Raw genomic sequence first — 17,546 nt, forward strand, 5'->3', positions numbered from 1 at the left:
AATATGGGCGACTTTAACTTTCACCAAAGTCATATTTTAACACCATATACTTACTTTTATTCAAGTATGAGTTTTGGGTAAACTATTAGAAACATGTCTTTAGAATTAAAAATACAATAAAACAAATGTATAAATGATCCATTCAGCTTCACCACAATGTTTGCAGGCCTCTGTGTACGTGCAGACACCTTCCTACTACGCTCCAACACTGACACCTAGTGGCCAGTTTACATCTGGAGAAATGGAAAGCGAAACTTATCCAGTTTTGTTTCCTGGGCATCGTGAATCATCGTTTTCTCTGCCAGTGTGGCTCTTGAACTCTGCGGGAGCTGTTACAGCATTGACCTCAGTGTTATCGATCAGGTCGTGATAATGGCTTCTGATAACGACGAGATGTTCGAGCGTCTCATCGAAGGCTTCAGGCCGCAGTTGAAAGAGCTGATCATGGTGCAGCAGGTCCTGGAGCATTTACATTTCATCGACAACGAGCAGAGGGAGCGGATCATGAAGAAGGAGACCAACGAGGGGAACCAAGCGGCCGCGGAGCTGCTGATCTCCGCCGTCACCAGGAAGCCTCACAGCCCCGGCTGGTTCAGGGCGTTCGTGGTCGCGTTGGAGGAGGCAGGCTGTGGACGTGCGGCGGACTACATCCAAGACAAACTCCCCGAGCCTGAAGTGGAGGCTGAGAATGACTATTTTGTCAAGCTTGTTCAATTAATGTGTCCCCGTCTCATGGGTATGCAGACTCAAGAGGTGCGCGTTCACTGTCTGTCCCTAAAACTGCTGACCCCGGCTGACGCAGAGATTGTGAGTAGCTACACACTGTTGTGGAGGTGTCTGATACGCAGTCAAAACACAGCTGATCAGTGTCCATTTGGGAAGAAGCAGCTCAGCTGTGATCCAAGAGAGTACATGGTCGCAATGTGCATGTTTAAAGGTGCAATATGTAGTTTTGGGGAAGACATTTAAAGCAGAGGGAAGAGATTTTCACTGATTGATTTTAACAAACCAAATAAACAAACTCTTTGTTTTCATGACTGATTAAACTGAATAAACAAACTGACCTTAAAGGACAACACAGTTTCATACTGTTTTACTTTGTTTATATGTGGCGGACCCTGCCACCTTTCTATCTTCAAACAGTGTTCTGAGACCTTATTTTCCTCTGAGAACAGCTTGTTTATTCAGTTATGGAGAAAATAAATATTTCTGAGTTTGTATTATTACATTGTATTATTATATTGTAAATATTAAAGTTAATAAAGAGTTTGAGTTTCTTCTCCAAAACTACATAGTGCCCCTTTAATGTTTCGTGCAGTTTTTGTACTTTATCCCAGTTCAATTTTAAAAAATCGAAACTTAACTTCCACTAGATGTGTTTGCAGTCTTTGACCACAAGATGGCAGACTAATGCACTCATCTGTTTTGCAGTCTGCTTCAGTTATCCTGCTCTTCTTTATCTAGATTGATGCCCTCACTGCAACTCAGGGCCCCCGGACTGGAGCCGGTGAACTTCTGAGAAGAATCGTGAGAGGTCGAGACGGATGGTTTTCTAAGTTTCTCAATGTTTTGCGTGAAACTGGGCACCGGAACCTGTACTGCGAGCTGACTGGATGCTCACCTGATTGTGACAAGCAAGGTGACTAACCTGACTGGAGCACACACCCAGCACGGAAATGTGACTTTGAGTTGTGAGTCACGAGTGGCTACAGCTGTAGAGAGCTTATGGTTTAATTTCAGACTTTATTAGGGATTATTAAAGGGGCACTATGAGGTATAATGTCATCATAATGAGGTATAGAAACTCAGAAATATATATTTTTTTCCATAACTGAATAAACAAGCTGTTCTCAGAGGAAAATAATGTCCCAGAACACTGTTTGAAGCTAGAAACAGTGTTCAAGCAACAAAGATAGTTTGTTTATTTAGTTTGTTTAGCATAAAATATCCATCAATGAAGATCTTTCTTCTCTGATTTTAAAAATGTCTTCCCCAAAACTGCAAAGTGCACCTTTAACATAGAGATGATGAATTATACTAACTTCCGGTGTGTGATGTATTTATTTGCTATCAGTCTCAGATGTGAAGCTGCCGTCACTGAAAGATGAACCCACAGGAAGTGAAGACACCACAGATGAGAGTCCAGCAGCGGCTGCAAGCTGTGACTGCCCTCAGGAGCTCAACGCAGGTCGTATAGAGCAGCTCTGTTCAACCATCAGTGAAAAGCCAAGTAACTGAGTTGGGACATTCATACTGTCCAACAGACAGTTTATCGTTTCATTGACCCAAATCACAAAACACATGTATCCTCTCACTCACCCTCAGCAGTGTCTGGTCATGTAGACACATTTAACATAGTGTTATAGGGATATGTTCATCGTAAATTGAATCTTAAAGTGGCGACACACAGCTTTATTACTGTATATTTCTTGTTGGTGCCACTGTTGCAAAAACAACTGGAGTGTTTTCATTTTCCTCAGAGTCGCAAATAACAACAACACAGCACAAAATGTTGAGTTTATTCAGTCATTTAGTCTATAATAGAAACGCATCGCCAGTTAACCTTTCTTTTCTCGGGTGACTGTGTGCCCGGTGGGAGACAAAATTGTGTTGTGGGTAATGTAGGCGCCCGGTTTTAGGAACGAAGGAGAACATATTGAATGAAAAAGGTGATATCTCTGGTTCTGCTGTATCGATTTTAATCGTCGTTAAATTGTCTTTAATGAGTGTTATGGGAGTGCAATGCTAGACCAGTGGACTGCTTTTCAAAACCTGGTGCCTACATTACCCACAATGCAACTTAGCCACTGATTGCCATCACTGGAATCAGTTTATCAGATTACATGCAGCTTCCTCTGGAGCCACAAAAGCCTTCATACTTCCTTTTTCACGATCGTGATTGGTTTAAAGAAATCCAAACAAGACAGAGCGTTTATACCCCATTACAAGAACGATAATTGGTGCAGCCAGAACTTTTTTTTCCAGTGCTGACACGAGATGGGTGGAGATGGGTCAGCTTATGTGAAACTAATTGTTCACAGATCCCTCCAAAAAATTCAGGAAGTCACTGGTTGCTTTTCAGTTGTATCTGATGCATCTCTGAACAGAAGCACGCAAGTAAACACATGAATGCATGTGCAGCGTTGTCTGGTTACGAATCCGACTGTGAAAGCAACATTTAAGTCAAGTCAGTTTTATTTACAAAGCCCAAAATCACAATCACATTGCGTCAGTGGGGTATTCAGTCTGTACAGAGAAGGACACCCTCTGTTCTTAGACCCTCTACCCTCAATTCGAGCCTCGATTCGAGTGCGCACATTAAAATATCACTAATAGTTTGTTTATTTTGAGGTGCGTGTTTTGCTGTCGATTGTACCTGTCCATTTTATGTGATGAACTGTGTGTTGTCATTTTCAAAACAAACAGTACAATATAAAAAGTAAACATAAATATCAATAGTAATGAATAAAATTTAAAAAAGACATGCATAACATTACACTGGCTAAAATACATCCAAGTCATCACAGATAGTCCAGTGTCCATTTTTCATATGTTAAAAAAAGGTTGTCACTGATGGCAACAAAAGGCCAAGAATTGGTTGGCAATTTCTCAAAATGGTCGCCACGGGCAACCTGGCCACCACTCCTGTATTGTATCAATGTTTTAATGTTAACAAAATTCACTATTCGCTTGGGATGAGTGGGGAAATTTGCTTTTTGGTAGTTTGGGTGAACTGATCCTTTAGCAGCTGTTACTCCAAACGCAACAAGGTTAAGATTTATCTCCGGCCCTTCTTGAATGTGAGTTTTATACGTCCGCTGATATCTTTTCAGATCTTTACGAGGGAGCGAGCAATGAATCCAAAGAACCTCCTAACGGCTTGGACCCTTCACAACCAGGTGGGACTGATTCACTCTCATTCACTCTTCATGTTGTCGATCTTGTACAAGTATTCAAAGTATGTTTGTAATTCTCAAAGGTTTGTTTTATTCTTCCTCAGTAGACCACACACGAAACTCACTTCAGAGTACGAGTGCGAGCAAAGTGTATACTTGATGTGTAGATATCATAAAGGCAGAACGAGTGTGTTCAGGAGGTGTTGAAAGTGGAACATTTCTCCGTCCTGCCTGCTCGCCCGACGCTAAAGAATACGTTCCATGTGTGCGCCATGATGAACCACGCAGAGGTCAAAGAGGACAGAGCATAGCGAGGGCTTCAAATGGAAACCACATGCTGACTCTGTATTGTAAAGTAATGTAAAGGAAAAGTTTAATCCACAGTGGTGTGGGGAGGGAGATTCCTTTACACCTCCAGGCTCATATCATGCTCAGTTTGTTAGATTATTTTATAACTACTGCATCAGCATCATCTCTCTTTGTACTGTGCCTCTTCGACATAATAAATAATTGCTTAAGGGATAATCAGCCCAGAGCAAAGAGACGCTGCACTAAAGGAGACGCATGCGGACTAATGAGGCAGTAGAAATAATTATATTAGTTAAAGAAACAGAGAAAGTGTCTTTTATTTTCTTAATGTGAGGTTGGAGTACACTTTGTCTCATTAATTTGAGTAATGCATGAGCCTGACTGGGTTGGCCAGAGTGCATGGTTTAAAAACAGAACAGACCACATGTGAGATCGTTCCACCAGCCTGTAAAATTAGTTACATGTGTAGGATTATTTGTGGGTCTTCTGAAATTAACTCGATTTCACTGCACTGAATCACAGTGACTAATAGGCCTGTTGTTTTTCTGTTCTTATTGGAAAAATATTAAACATGCTGATTGTTGACTTTCCTCCTCTAATAAGTGTAGCGTCTGGGTACAATATGTACCACTGTTTACTTCTTATTGTTGTTAAAGCTCTATCTCTTCATCAGAACAGCTTCCTGTGCTTACTTCCATGAAACTTGAAACAGCACTTTTAACCTCTGGCATACCCAGTCTGAGAAGGAAAATTAAAAGCTGTCTGCACTGAGGGGAAAAAAAAACAACTTTCTGGGGGTTTGAACTCATAACTGGGGGGAAATGTAGAAGTTTGAATGGAGGGGACTGGGTAGCAGAGAGGCGGGGGTACGCTCACATTGTGCACGGTGCCTCAGTCATGTTTTATCCCCGGCCTAGACAGAGCAAACAGCCTGCCAGCGACTTAAAGTCTGACTCAAGTGGATCATAGTAAATCTGCTGTCCTTTAACATAGGAAAAGAAGACAAAATGCTGCCTCAACAGACATCAAGAGGAGGGAAAAACATTACTGAAATGACATGTGATGAAATGATTCACTCGCAGAACATCTTACTGACTGATAAGCACATGCAGATGTTGGTGCTTAGGCGAGGAAAATGACTGCCTGACGTTTATTTTAGAAATTGAGGCAGTTAATTTGCCCCTGTTTAGATTTGTTACGATGTAATGAAAGGCCGGATTATATACATGTTTTTGTACTTTAACATATGTTGAATATGTTGCACATATTGGCACACATTGGCCCAGTGTATAAATCTTTGGATTACCAGGAAATATGGAACAATAGTGGCCCTATGTGACGTGCACGGTGATGTGATGTTAGGGCAGTTTTAGCCATGGATCTAACAATTAAATTAAGTTCAGAGCCATTTTTAAGTTTTTTTCCTCCACAAACTGGCAACTACCGAGACTGTTGTTGCTGACAACAATTGAAGACTGTGTGATACCAATGGTTTTATACTGTTGGCTCACAAACCTCGTTAGAAGCTGGAACCAACTGTCAGAAACAGAGATAAACAAAACAATCAAACATTTTAAAGGTCATATTCATAATTTTTACGTCAACAAATCAGTGTGTTTTCCTTAAAAGCATTATTATGATTGTGAATCAATAATTTCAAAATGTTTGTCGGGTCCAAAATGATTGTTTTGTTTATCTGTGTTTCTGACAGTTGGTTCCAGCTTCTAACAAGGTTTGTGAGCCAACAGTATAAATAATATAATATGATGTTTTTGTTTATCTCTGCGTAAGACTTCTGGTGGTTGGTTCCAGCTTCTAACGAGGTTTATGAGTCGATCATATAACACTGTTCAGCGATCAAGTCTTTGTAGTTGCCGGTTTGTGGAAAAAACACGTAAGAATCGCTGAGTTCTTAAGTAGCTACGGTAACATTAACTAGCATTAGCAACATTGAGGTTTGCTAGCTAGAATTAGCAACATTAGCTAATGTTTGCTAGTTAACCTTAGCGAGGGCACAAACTGGCAGCCACTTGAGGGGGCAGATGATTGGAACAACAGCGGTGTTGTGACATGAATGCGAAGGAAGAAGGAGATCGAAGGCCACATTTCGTGTTATCAACACTTAAAGTTATAAGTTTATAATCATAATGTTTTAAAGGAACAAAGATACTGTTATTCTGCACCTTTCTGCATGCTCTGTAGATTTTCTTTTAAATGACTGGTCCACGTATGTTGAATGTGTTGGCTTTTGAAGAGCAGCATTAGGAAAACATTCCACCACAGTGACCAGCACCGTCTCTTCCTGCTGGTAATGCTTGTAATTGTGGGTTGCTGACACGGTCAGATGATTATTGTCTGTCTGAATCTCTGCTCTGTGTTACAGATGGAGCTGACTCGGGAGCAGCAGCCAAAAGCCCAGAAAAAGCTGATATTGTGCTTCGCGATTATCAGACGGAGGTCGCGAGACCCGCCTTGGAGGGGAAAAACATCATCATATGCCTCCCGACAGGAAGTGGTAAAACCAGAGTCGCAGTTTATATTACCAAAAAACATCTGGACGACAGGAGGGCTGAGAGCCAATCAGGGAAAGTGGTTGTCCTGGTGAACAAGGTACTACAACCCAAGTCTGGCGTGCTTGGCTTACTGTATGTCTTTGCACTATTATGGAAATCAGATCCAAAGAAAACATTCTATCTTTCAGTCAGTTTTCACATGTGGGCCAGCCCGCCACAAATTACACACCATAAGGTTTAGATATTCCCCTGCACTTTGTTACTGAATGGGCCTGCATGGGATCTGCTCTGCACTGGAAAAAAGCACGACTTTTCCAGCTATAAAACAATTTAGCAGCTTGAGAATTAGTAATTGTATGCGAGTGAAACGGATTCTTGTGTGTCAGACTTGTGTGTCTGCAGAAAGGGGAGCAGGGAGTTTGTTCTCCTGATCCTTAAACAATGAACAAAAAAAAAAATCCTCTAAATCATTGCCCAAGTATTTTGAAACACTGCCTGAACCGGAGTGGGAAAAAAAAAATTCCTGGACATGTTTGTCTGTGCCAGACAGTCGTCACCAAAGTCGTAACACAGCAGTTATGGTGATCATAAACAAAACAAACCATCAGGAGGGTTGTAGCGAGGGAAACAATGCAGACGTTTCTTTCAACATCATAAAATCCGATGTGCTCTTGTGTCCTGCAGATTCCTCTCGTCGAGCAGCATTATGTGGCAGAGTTCTTGCCATTTTTGAAGCGGACGTACAAAGTGGAGAGAGTCAGCGGGGACTCACCGCTCAAAATCTCTTTCACAGAGATTGTGAAGAACAATGACGTCATCATTTGCACGGCCCAGATTCTTGAGAATTACTTGGAGAGGTCCAACAAAGGAGAGGACGAAGGAGTGGACTTGAGCGGTGTGTTTTTACACGACCATTTTCCAAAATTTCACAACACAAGAATGTGAATAACTTTTCTTTGGCTCCATAATTTCCTTTGGTTTTGAGCATCCAAAATTAAATATGGTCACAACATTTTTTAAAGGCCTTTCCTCAAAGCTTTACTTAAAATCTTTCCAGGCTCAAACCCACAGACACTGACAGGTATTGGAATAGAAAGCCACCCGAAGGACTCATAACGTCTCCCCTGATAATACCTGACAGGATCTTGTCAAAGTCTTCCGGCTCTGCTGTTCACTCTTGTTGGCACTCACCAGTCCAAGGTGGAATAGCCACCTCAGTGGAACATATGCTGTTTGTTGAAACGCCTGAGAGCGTGTCCTTTTTTCTTTTTTTCCCCCCCCTTACCTCCTGCTTTCCAGGCCACACGTCTGTTCAAGCCATCAGCGTGTGGCTGATCGAATTCACATGAGAGCTTCTATCACCCACAGTACATCAAGCTGCCACTCTCCGTGCTCTTTTCCTCCGGGGACAAATTTGTATCACTCTGTTTTAAACTTGTACATGTGGATGATTATGATTCACCTTGCTCCTGCTTTTGTTTAAAAAAAAAGAGGCTATTTTTGAAGTTTTCCGGCATATGTTATTGTGTGGCTCAGACTGCTGCATCAAGTTCCTAGAAAAGAGCTGGTTTGTGTGGGAGGATCTCTCTTACAGAAAGATGTTATAATATGAGAGTGATACTCACCTCTATTTATTGAAGAAACAAATAAATAAGACAAAAATAGTCCAGCATGGTTGAGAAAATTTTAGCGTTTCGACAGTTCTTAGACATATGCAACTCTGTCCCTTGACGATGATGTTACAGTAAGAAAAGCAGAAATGTAAATGTTATTGTTGAAACTAAGCAAACCAACAATCTCTGAAAACTCACTTATTACTTTGCTTGCTACGATCGTACAATCAGGTTTTTACAAATAGCATATATTCTAGAGACTTACTTATATTAATGTTTGCTGTCATGTCTTTTTTTTTTTAGATCTTACGCTGATCGTAATAGATGAATGCCACCACACTCAGAAAGGAGGAGTCTACAACCACATAATGCTGCGCTACCTGAAGCAGAAGCACAAGAACAGAAAGCTGAAGAAGTTGGAGAAGGAGACGGTGCCCCTCCCTCAGATCCTGGGCCTGACTGCCTCACCAGGGGTCGGGGGAGCCACGATACTGATGAAGGCTGAGGAGCACATACTGCGCGTAAATACCAATCCCAGATTTCTCTCTGCGCCTACATAGAAAGAAATGTTAGCACATGTTAGTCTGTGTGTCCAAAATGTTAGCCACACTTTACAATTGAATGCCATTTACTACAACAACTCCAGAGACTGTGGCCTTAAAAATCCCTAGAGAGATTAGCTCACTTGTTTTGACATGGTCTAACCAATGTCAGCCTCAGAGTACTTTTACTGGATTGAATAACAGCTGTTGTTTTCCACACACTCACAAGCCACCTTAAAGGGGCAACATGTCAGATATGACCAGAAGTTTAAAACATTTTAAAAAATACGTTCTTCCCAAGACTTAGACGAAAAGATCTTTATCAGTCTAGTGTCTGTTTGGTGAACATTAGGCTAGCTGCTGGTTAGCTTAGCTTAGCATAAAGACTGGATATAGAGGGAAATAGCTAGCTTGGCTTTGTCCAAAGGTAACAAAACACAACTACTGTTCAGAAGCAACAACACAAGATCTAAGCTAAGCTATAAGCTAACAAGTTGCCTTCTATAGCAATATATTTACCATACAGACATGAAAATGGACGCATGTCCCAAAATGTTGAAAATCGATTCTTTTTAGCCTTTAAAAAAGCATTTTGTGAGACATGGCCAGAATTTGTATTTCAAACACTCAAAGAAATAACTGCCACTATTAACAGATAATGAAGAAACAAGAATATTAACGTTATGTCAAAGACGTCTATGTACTGTGTTACAGAGATCTATACTGAAGTTAGCATGCTAACAGGCTAGCCCCGGCCCGTCCAGTCTCATAATACCACTTTGTACATCATGAAGACGAGCATTACTGCCTCCTTGACTCATAATAAAACACACTTCATTCAAACTTGACTTAAACAACCAAAAAAAACCTTACCTAAACAGTCTTGGTTTGCCTTTCTCCAGTCCAGTCAGCTCCACGGGTAACTGAGCTAGTAAGCTAAGGGTTGCTAGCTGCAGCCAAAGATAGCTAACAGAGCGCAGCAGATGTCTTCTACCCTGGTGATGTGCTGCCCCGTTTGTTTTTGAAACAGTGGCGTTGAATTCTGGCCAATTTTTTTTTGTCAAAATTGTGAAATTACTCCTTCAAACCACCTCATCTTCTTTTCAATTTCACTTTTTCATCTTTCCTTCATCTAACTCCTGCTCCATTTTCTCTGGCTTAGTCATCAAGTACACTGTTCATCCAGCCAAGCTGTTTCCAATGTTCCACGCTGCCCCTGCACACACTGCAGCCATAAAGTTTTCTACTGCCACAAAGGGAAAAAAAATTGAAAACAGCCTTTTGGCTTCAGCGCTGTGTCAGACAGGAGGAAATGTATTAGAAATAGTGTGTATTAATGAGATAAAGACGTATGGTTTTGATTAATTCTAACACTGCAAAGCCGTGTGTCTCGTTCAAAGATCTGTGCAAACTTGGATGCTTCCAATATCATGACGAGGAGCCTTGGGGAGTTCAAGAAGGAGCAAAGGAAAAAAGTTTTAAAGGTCGAAGACAGAAAAGAGGTACGTGTGTTGAACAGGAGTTTCATAATTGCTTTTTTCATACAATTTCTCTCCAAGCAATGGCTTAAAGAGTGTTTGTGTAACCAAATGAGCTTTTCAGGATCCCTTTGGTGATGTAATCAAGAAAATCATGATTGCCATTCATGCCCATGCCGAGCTGAGCCCCACCTGTGACCTTGGCTCCCAGAATTACGAACAGTGGGTCGTTCAAAAAGAGCGAAACGGTGAGCAAAACTTTTTTCTCGCTCATCTTCAGGCGATGCTACCTGCTTGGTCCAGCTTCTGTTTTTGAGAACAAACATACCTGGCTCGTAGGGAACTAAAACCTTGTTTCAATCCATCATAGCCGCCACAGAGGAGGATCAGAAAGTGCGGGTTTGCGCAGAGCACCTTCGACAGTACAACGAGGGCCTGAATCTCAGCAACACCATTCGCATGTGTGACTCCTTCAGCTTCCTGAACAAATTTTACGAGGAGGAGATGAAGAAAAAAACAACACCAGACGATGAGGAGAAAATACAAATCACAGACACAGAGAGATTCCTCTTCAATTTGTTTAAAGGTATTTCCTTGACCTGTTGTATTACCAGTAAAATGTTCTCGACTTCACTGTGTCGTCAGTGCTGTTAAATGTAGTGTAGCATTTTAATACGATAGTCAAGTTATTTGCTTTCTTGCCAAGAAAAACATCTGCATCAATCTAATAACTGTTTGGTAAGCGTCAGTCTAGCTGCTGGTTAGCGTAGCTTAGCATCAAGGCTGGAAACAGTGGGAAACAGCTAGACAGGCTTTGTCCAAAGGTAACAAAACACTTTTTGGAAGCAACAAACAAGATACAGATGTCAATTATAAGTTCTGGTAGATTACAGCCAGTCTTTTTTAAGCTAAGCTAACCGCATGCTTGCTAGAGCTAAAAATGTACCATACAGACGTGATGGTATCTAACTCTCAGGTAAAAAAAAATAAGTGTCCCACAATGTCAAATGATTCTTTTAACCTTTTAAAGTGGCAATCTGTAAGATATGGCCAGAATTTTAGTTTAAACATTTAAAACAAACACATCAGAATATCAAGAAACAACTGTGCCGATGATATGTTAAAGACATCTATGCACTGTGTTGCAGAGATATCTCCTGAAGTTAGCATGCTAACTACCTTGCTCCGGCCCTTCTTGTCTTGTAATGCTACTTTGTACCTCAAGAGGCGATAGCCCATGTAGTTTCAGCTTGGAGTATGCAAGCAGGGAGCTTGTGACATCCTGTAGTCATAGTCGCCGTCAGAGCCGCTGTAAATAAACTCTGTATTGTCTTCTAACTGGCGTCCATCGGTCTTGGAGGCTGTTTTCAGTCAGTCTGCAGCTGAATTTGGAGCAGGAGAAAGGACAAAATTACTACTTCTGAGAAGTCTGCAGAGTCTATATCCTTGCCAAAGCCAGCTACTAACCTGGCCAATGATAAACCAGTGCTCAGCAACTGAGAGGTCGGCATTGGGAAATGAAAGGCCGACTGATCCAGTGGGTTTCTAGCTAAGGCATGCTAGGAACCAGCTGAGGAAAGCTTATGTCCAGCCAAGGCAGTAGCTGATCCAGTGGGTTGCTAGGGTAGACACGAGCTGGCGTCTCATTTACCACCATCAGATCCTCATTTACCAGCACGGGCTTATCATTGGCCAAATCAGTAGCTGGCTTCGTTGCCCCAGTGACTCCCCAATGATCCGAGGACCCAGTCCAGGAAAACTCCAGTCAGCTAATAGGGCCACTTGGCTGAACAGTTAACTGAGCTGATGTGCGAATGGCAGCTTCAGCCAAAGATAGCTACAGCAAAGATTATAGTGAGCAGCAGTAAAGCTGCCCGCAATCGTTTTGGAGCTACCGTTGACAGCTGGCCACATCTTACATGTTACAGAAAGAATTCACCTCAGTGCTTTGAAATCTACCGTATGTCTTGCAGAAAACAAGGAAGAGCTGCAGGAGCTCGCAAAGAATCCAGACTATGAAAATGACAGCCTGTCAAAATTAAGATCTAATATTCTGCAAGAGTTCAGCACCAGGGAGTCGGCAAGAGGTATCATTTTCACCAAAACACGTCGCAGTGCCATCGCTCTAAGTCAGTGGATCCAGGAAAACTCCAAGTTTGCTGACATTGGAGTGAAAGCCTCTCATGTCATCGGAGGAGGAGACCAGAGCGTTGTCAAACCAATGACCTCTGTGAGTGTACACGTACATGTACGAGCATCCTCCGCACTTGAAATCCAATCAACACTTTCTCCTTCTCAATACAAATTTGTGTTGATCAGGCAGAGCAACGGGACGTGTTGACTAAATTCCACAATGGTGAAATCAACTTGCTGATCGCCACCACAGTGGCAGAGGAAGGTTTGGACATACCAGCGTGCAATTTCGTGATCAGATATGGCCTTGTGACCAATGAGATTGCTATGATTCAGGTCAGTGAGTAATGTCTTGTGGCTTGTGTTGATGATGATCACTTCTATGTTTTGTAATTAAGACACCATTATTAGTGGTTGCTTATCATTGGCTCTACCTTTTGCAGGCAAAAGGCAGAGGAAGGGCTGAGGACAGCAGTTACTCTCTGGTCGAGGTGAAGAACTCTGGGGTGGCCGAAAAGGAGGTTGTCAATGAGTACCGCACGGACATGATGGACAAAGCCATCGAGAAAATCAGAGCCTTAAAGCAAGAGGAGTATGACAAACGGGTATGTCCTCTCAAAACCTTTTTGTCGTTGGGTAAACTGAAACCCACATTGCTGTATGACTGTTCTCTGTGATGTTGTTTACCTTTCATCAGATCATGGAGTATCAGATGCAGGCTATAATGGAGAATAGGGTGCTCGTAAAAAAGAAGAAGCAGAAAGGCATGAAAAATGAGGACCCGTCCAATGTGAAGTTCAGCTGCAGAGGCTGCAACGAACCTGCCTGCAGCGGTGAAGACATCGAGATCATCGAGGACATGCACAGGGTCAATCTTACACCAAAGTTTGGGTACGAAGTTTGTTTAGCAATGAGTAAACTGTGCTACAGTCAAGCAATATTACACGAAAATAAAAGATACAATCAAAATATATTCATATTGTGGTGCAATGTGCAACAACAAAAACAAAAAACTTCTTGATATCTCCATTTCCCAAGAAATACATTGGCCCTGACTAATAACTGGAAACATTTCAGTAGACTCCCATCCAATGAAACCTAGTGTACTACTCCTCGAAGTTGACTGACCCTTTCATACTCAAAAATGAATAGAGGGCAGTATATCACCAGAGTAACCGCTAACCAGAGCCAAATGCAGCTGCCGTTAGCTCAGTTAGCAGTGCGGCTAGCAGTCTGTGCTAGAAGCTCAAGTGTTGGTGTTCACAATGCTAGCAAAGGAGCTTTACATCAGGATGGGCCAGGGCTAGCTGGTTAGCATGCTAAACATGCTTTGCAATATAACGAAGGGTGTAGATGTCATAGTGTTAAAAACATTATTCCTTTATTCCTCTCAGTTTTAAATGTTTTCAGTTAAAATTCCTTCCTTTAAGCTAGTAGCACCGAGGCACGCACCTTTATTAACGGGGACGTCTAGCAGCAATCTAACAGCACTTTAGATGTTATTCATTGTTCTATAACTGTAATTATGCTCTGGTGATGAGTTATTGCAGATCTGCCCAAAATCAAATCAAATACTGACAATGTTTGTATTTTCTTACAGTGAACTTTTCATTCAGAGAGAAAACACCACCCTTCAAGAGCGACATCTGGATTATGAGACCAATGGCTACATAGCATGCAAAAAGTGCGGGGAGGTAAATGCATTTCAGGATTTTCAATCTTCTTTGTTTTTTTACAGGTGATTTTGTTTAGATCATGGGTTTTCCCAAAGTCTTACACCGTGGGCCTCCCCTCGGACAAAGGGTGAAACAAGGTGCTATCCTTGGTTTACTTGCTGAGATTTGCTCAATTCCTGGATGCCTACGGGATCATGGTGATGTTGACACAGCAACTGAGCCAAAATAGCCTAACACTGCTGTTTGGCATAACTCCAGACTTCCCTTGAATCATAAAAAAAGGGGCTTTCCAAAGGCATTTATTAGGTTCTGACTCTGAGAAAGTGGGAAAAAACATCTGTTTAACCAGATCACACACAATTTGGCCGTTTTTTGGTAACTAATGTAGAAGGTAATGTCATATTTGCAGCAGCTGAAACGGTGGGAGACCTTCCTCCCACTTTGAAAATTTGGAAAGCATGTTTTAAAATCAGTGTAAAAGAAATAGTCCGATATTTTAGAAAAATACGCTTATTTACTTTTATGCAAAGAGTTGCCAAGAAGCTGCATCAGCATGGCATCATTCAGAGGGACTATTTTTTAAACAGAATACAAGGGAAATGGGAAGTGAGTCAAGACCAGTCATCAACAGTAAAATATTCAAAATGAGAAAGAAAATGAGTCAGAGAATCATACGAGATACAACTTCTTTATGCCATTACTCTAACGTATTATTTTGTAGCCATTTTCCTCCAAAATTCAGCTGAGGCATAAGTGGCATAAATGTGAGCATTAATTTGAGTCGTCATTGAACAGGCCAATTGTTTACCAGTGTTGATTTCATTAAATGACAAAAAAATGTTTTGAAAAAGCTTCCAATTATGCTCCATCCATTTTCACTTTCATTGTTACTATCTAGTCAAAGTGTTGTTTCTAAGATGACAGCATGTGTTGCAGTGTTTCCCCACACTTAATGTTACCTGGGCGGTCTGCCCAGGTTTATTAGGTATATTTGGCGATATTTTATTTTTGCCATTCTGTGGGAAACATTGTGCTGTGATATCTCAAATCAACAAAATCAACATAAATCAACATTTCTGTAGTTTTTTTCAAATGAAACTAACACAACAATGGTCAGCGAAGGCCTGTTCAATGAACACACAAATGAATGCTTACTAAGCAGCTGCAGTGGCAGTGGCAAACCACGCTGGCTCAGCCTGGCTGGAAGAAAACGCTTAGGTCGGACACATGAAGCACTTTATCATATGCTGACGCCTTTCTTCTCAAGACTGAGACTAAATCTAAAAGGGCTGCCACTGTTGCTCACTTGATGTATAAATCTTCACGTACCACAGTATCATCCCTGTTATGTTTTGACATCTGATTTCCATTGCAGAGATGGGGTTCAATGATGCTGTACCGCGGCCTCGAGTGTCCCTGCCTCCACGTGAAGAACTTCGTGGTGACCTTAAAGGGGAAGAAGATAAACAAATGCACCAAGTGGAGCGAGCTCACCGTCAGGTTCTCTGCCTTTGACTACGCCGACCACGCGAGCCAAGTGGCACAGAGCTCGGATGATGAAGACGAATAACCCGTCACAACAACGCAGGCCCACTAGTAATTATACACACATTGACTTCTGTTCTGATCTCAACTGTGGGTCTTGCACAGGATGGATTACTGCGCCCATCATACTGGTGAATGCAATGCTTCCTTTGTCATGTGATAACTGGAGTCACTAATGGTGGATTTAAGTGTGTGCTGCAGGCATGTTTGTTTGGTGCCACATTGTTTTTATTTCTTTTATTTCTTCACAAATATGTACATGTTGCCAAATCATGAATTTGCCCTGGGGTTGTTGGACAAATGTTCAAAAAGATTAATAAAAATAATTGAAAACAAAAAAAGATTTTAGTCTCAAACCCCTGTGGTCTCATGAGATGGGAGCCACTGAGTGTGTGAAAGCCCCTCAGCGCCCACCTGTCAACACACATGCAGACAAACAAGTGCTGGTGGTTTTCCATTCAATCCAACTGGTAATGAGTCACAACTGCTCAGCCAGTCAGAGCTGCTATTTTTAGAGCTATTTTTTTAAGAACTGCTTCCTTATATGGATAAATACCTTTGTGGTGTTATTGATTGGGACATGTGCAAACATGCAAGCTGTATGGATCCTTAAGCCATTAAAGTATGCTCATTATTTGGCTATCGTTCCTGCATTTGAGTAAAGAAACACCTTTATTATGGTCAGCGGTGGATGTATGCAGATCCTTTACTAAAATGAAAGTACACAATGTGCTGTAAAATGTTATGTCACTGTTTTGTATTATGTTACTGCTTCATTAAAGGGGCTCAATGTAGCGTTTTATAGCACTTTAGATGTATTAATCACTATTTTATTGGTCATATGTGAGCAGATTGTAATGTGACGTGAAAAAAGAGACCTTCCTCATCTCTCTCGGTTGCCTAAACAAGCCTGTGGACGATTTGTTAAAGTTGTTTAATGCTGCTGGACTGTGGATTTCTTTGTGAAGGAGTCAGCTAACACAAACTAACTACACAAAAGTTCCATAGAGCCCCTTTAATGCATTAAAAGGTACAAAATGCTGTATATGAACTATTGTTTAGTTGTTTAGGTTTCTGAATTTCAGGCTGAAAGGAATAGCTAGACATATCCAGATGTAGGCATATTCACTTTCCTGTCGTGAATTAGATGAGAGGATTGATACCACTCCAGTTTTCTTACCATAAATATGAAGCTGTGGCCAGCAGCCCGTTAGCTTAGCATAGCACGGAGACTGGAAACTGTGGGAAACAGCCAGCTTGGCTCTATTGAAGCTAACAAAATTAATTAATGAATTGCAACTTGTGAACTGTAATGTTGTTCTTCTTTTCTGTACATGTGACATCTATTGCATGTATGTCCATCCTGGGAGAGGGATCCCTCCTCTGTGCCTCCTCCTGTGGCTTCTTCCATCTTCTCTTTTCTCCCCGTTACAAAGACGTTTTTTTTCCTCAACATGGCAAGTTTTTCCTCACTCGAATCAAGGGTCTAAGGACAGAGGATGTCGTCCACTGCACAGATTGTAAAGCCCACTGAGGCAATGTGATTGTGATTTTGGGCTATACAAATAAAACTGATTTGATTTGAATGACTTCATCTTCATGTGTAGAGGGACCGTGTACGTTATTAAACATAAATGTTGCCATTTGATGCATTGTACCAGAGTTAGCTAATTCACATCTGAGGTCTTTTGGCAGGTCATAATTAAAACTTCATGTAGTTGTAGATCATCACTGAAAAAAAAAACCTATAGCAAACAGCGCAGTAACAGATCAGTACATCACAAGCACAAAATATACACACACAAAAATGTGCTATTCAAGTTAAACGTAGTGATATAATT

At 41.4% G+C, this 17,546-nt stretch overlaps 1 protein-coding gene across 2 annotated transcripts; it reads left to right on the forward strand.

The window, feature by feature from the left end:
• Positions 1 to 306: 306 nt before the first annotated feature.
• On the forward strand, positions 307 to 17,291 carry ifih1 (interferon induced with helicase C domain 1). Of its 2 annotated transcripts, none has more exons than XM_073473603.1 (16): positions 307 to 807; positions 1,465 to 1,639; positions 2,075 to 2,188; positions 3,834 to 3,899; positions 6,589 to 6,815; positions 7,403 to 7,613; positions 8,635 to 8,852; positions 10,274 to 10,375; positions 10,476 to 10,599; positions 10,722 to 10,937; positions 12,325 to 12,581; positions 12,671 to 12,820; positions 12,928 to 13,089; positions 13,182 to 13,375; positions 14,085 to 14,178; positions 15,536 to 17,291. In XM_073473603.1, exons 1-16 carry the CDS (start codon positions 373 to 375, stop codon positions 15,728 to 15,730), a joined length of 2,940 nt encoding a protein of 979 aa, XP_073329704.1. In that variant the 5' UTR covers positions 307 to 372; the 3' UTR covers positions 15,731 to 17,291. The 2 variants fall into 2 exon arrangements, with proteins under 2 accessions (XP_073329704.1, XP_073329703.1); XM_073473602.1 differs by having other exon boundaries at positions 323 to 807; positions 2,075 to 2,230.
• The last annotated feature ends 255 nt before the right edge of the window (positions 17,292 to 17,546 follow it).

Source organism: Pagrus major, chromosome 9 (genome assembly GCF_040436345.1).
Source record: "Pagrus major chromosome 9, Pma_NU_1.0".
NCBI classification, from domain to species: domain Eukaryota; kingdom Metazoa; phylum Chordata; class Actinopteri; order Spariformes; family Sparidae; genus Pagrus; species Pagrus major.

Bases quoted from the DNA above. Each gene is read 5' to 3' on its own strand.
- ifih1 (XM_073473602.1), top strand. From the start codon at position 373: ATGGCTTCTGATAACGACGAGATGTTCGAGCGTCTCATCGAAGGCTTC. The intron at 2,231-3,833 runs GTAACTGAGTTG...ATATCTTTTCAG, and splicing joins AACCATCAGTGAAAAGCCAA to ATCTTTACGAGGGAGCGAGC. The intron at 12,821-12,927 runs GTCAGTGAGTAA...TACCTTTTGCAG, and splicing joins ATGAGATTGCTATGATTCAG to GCAAAAGGCAGAGGAAGGGC.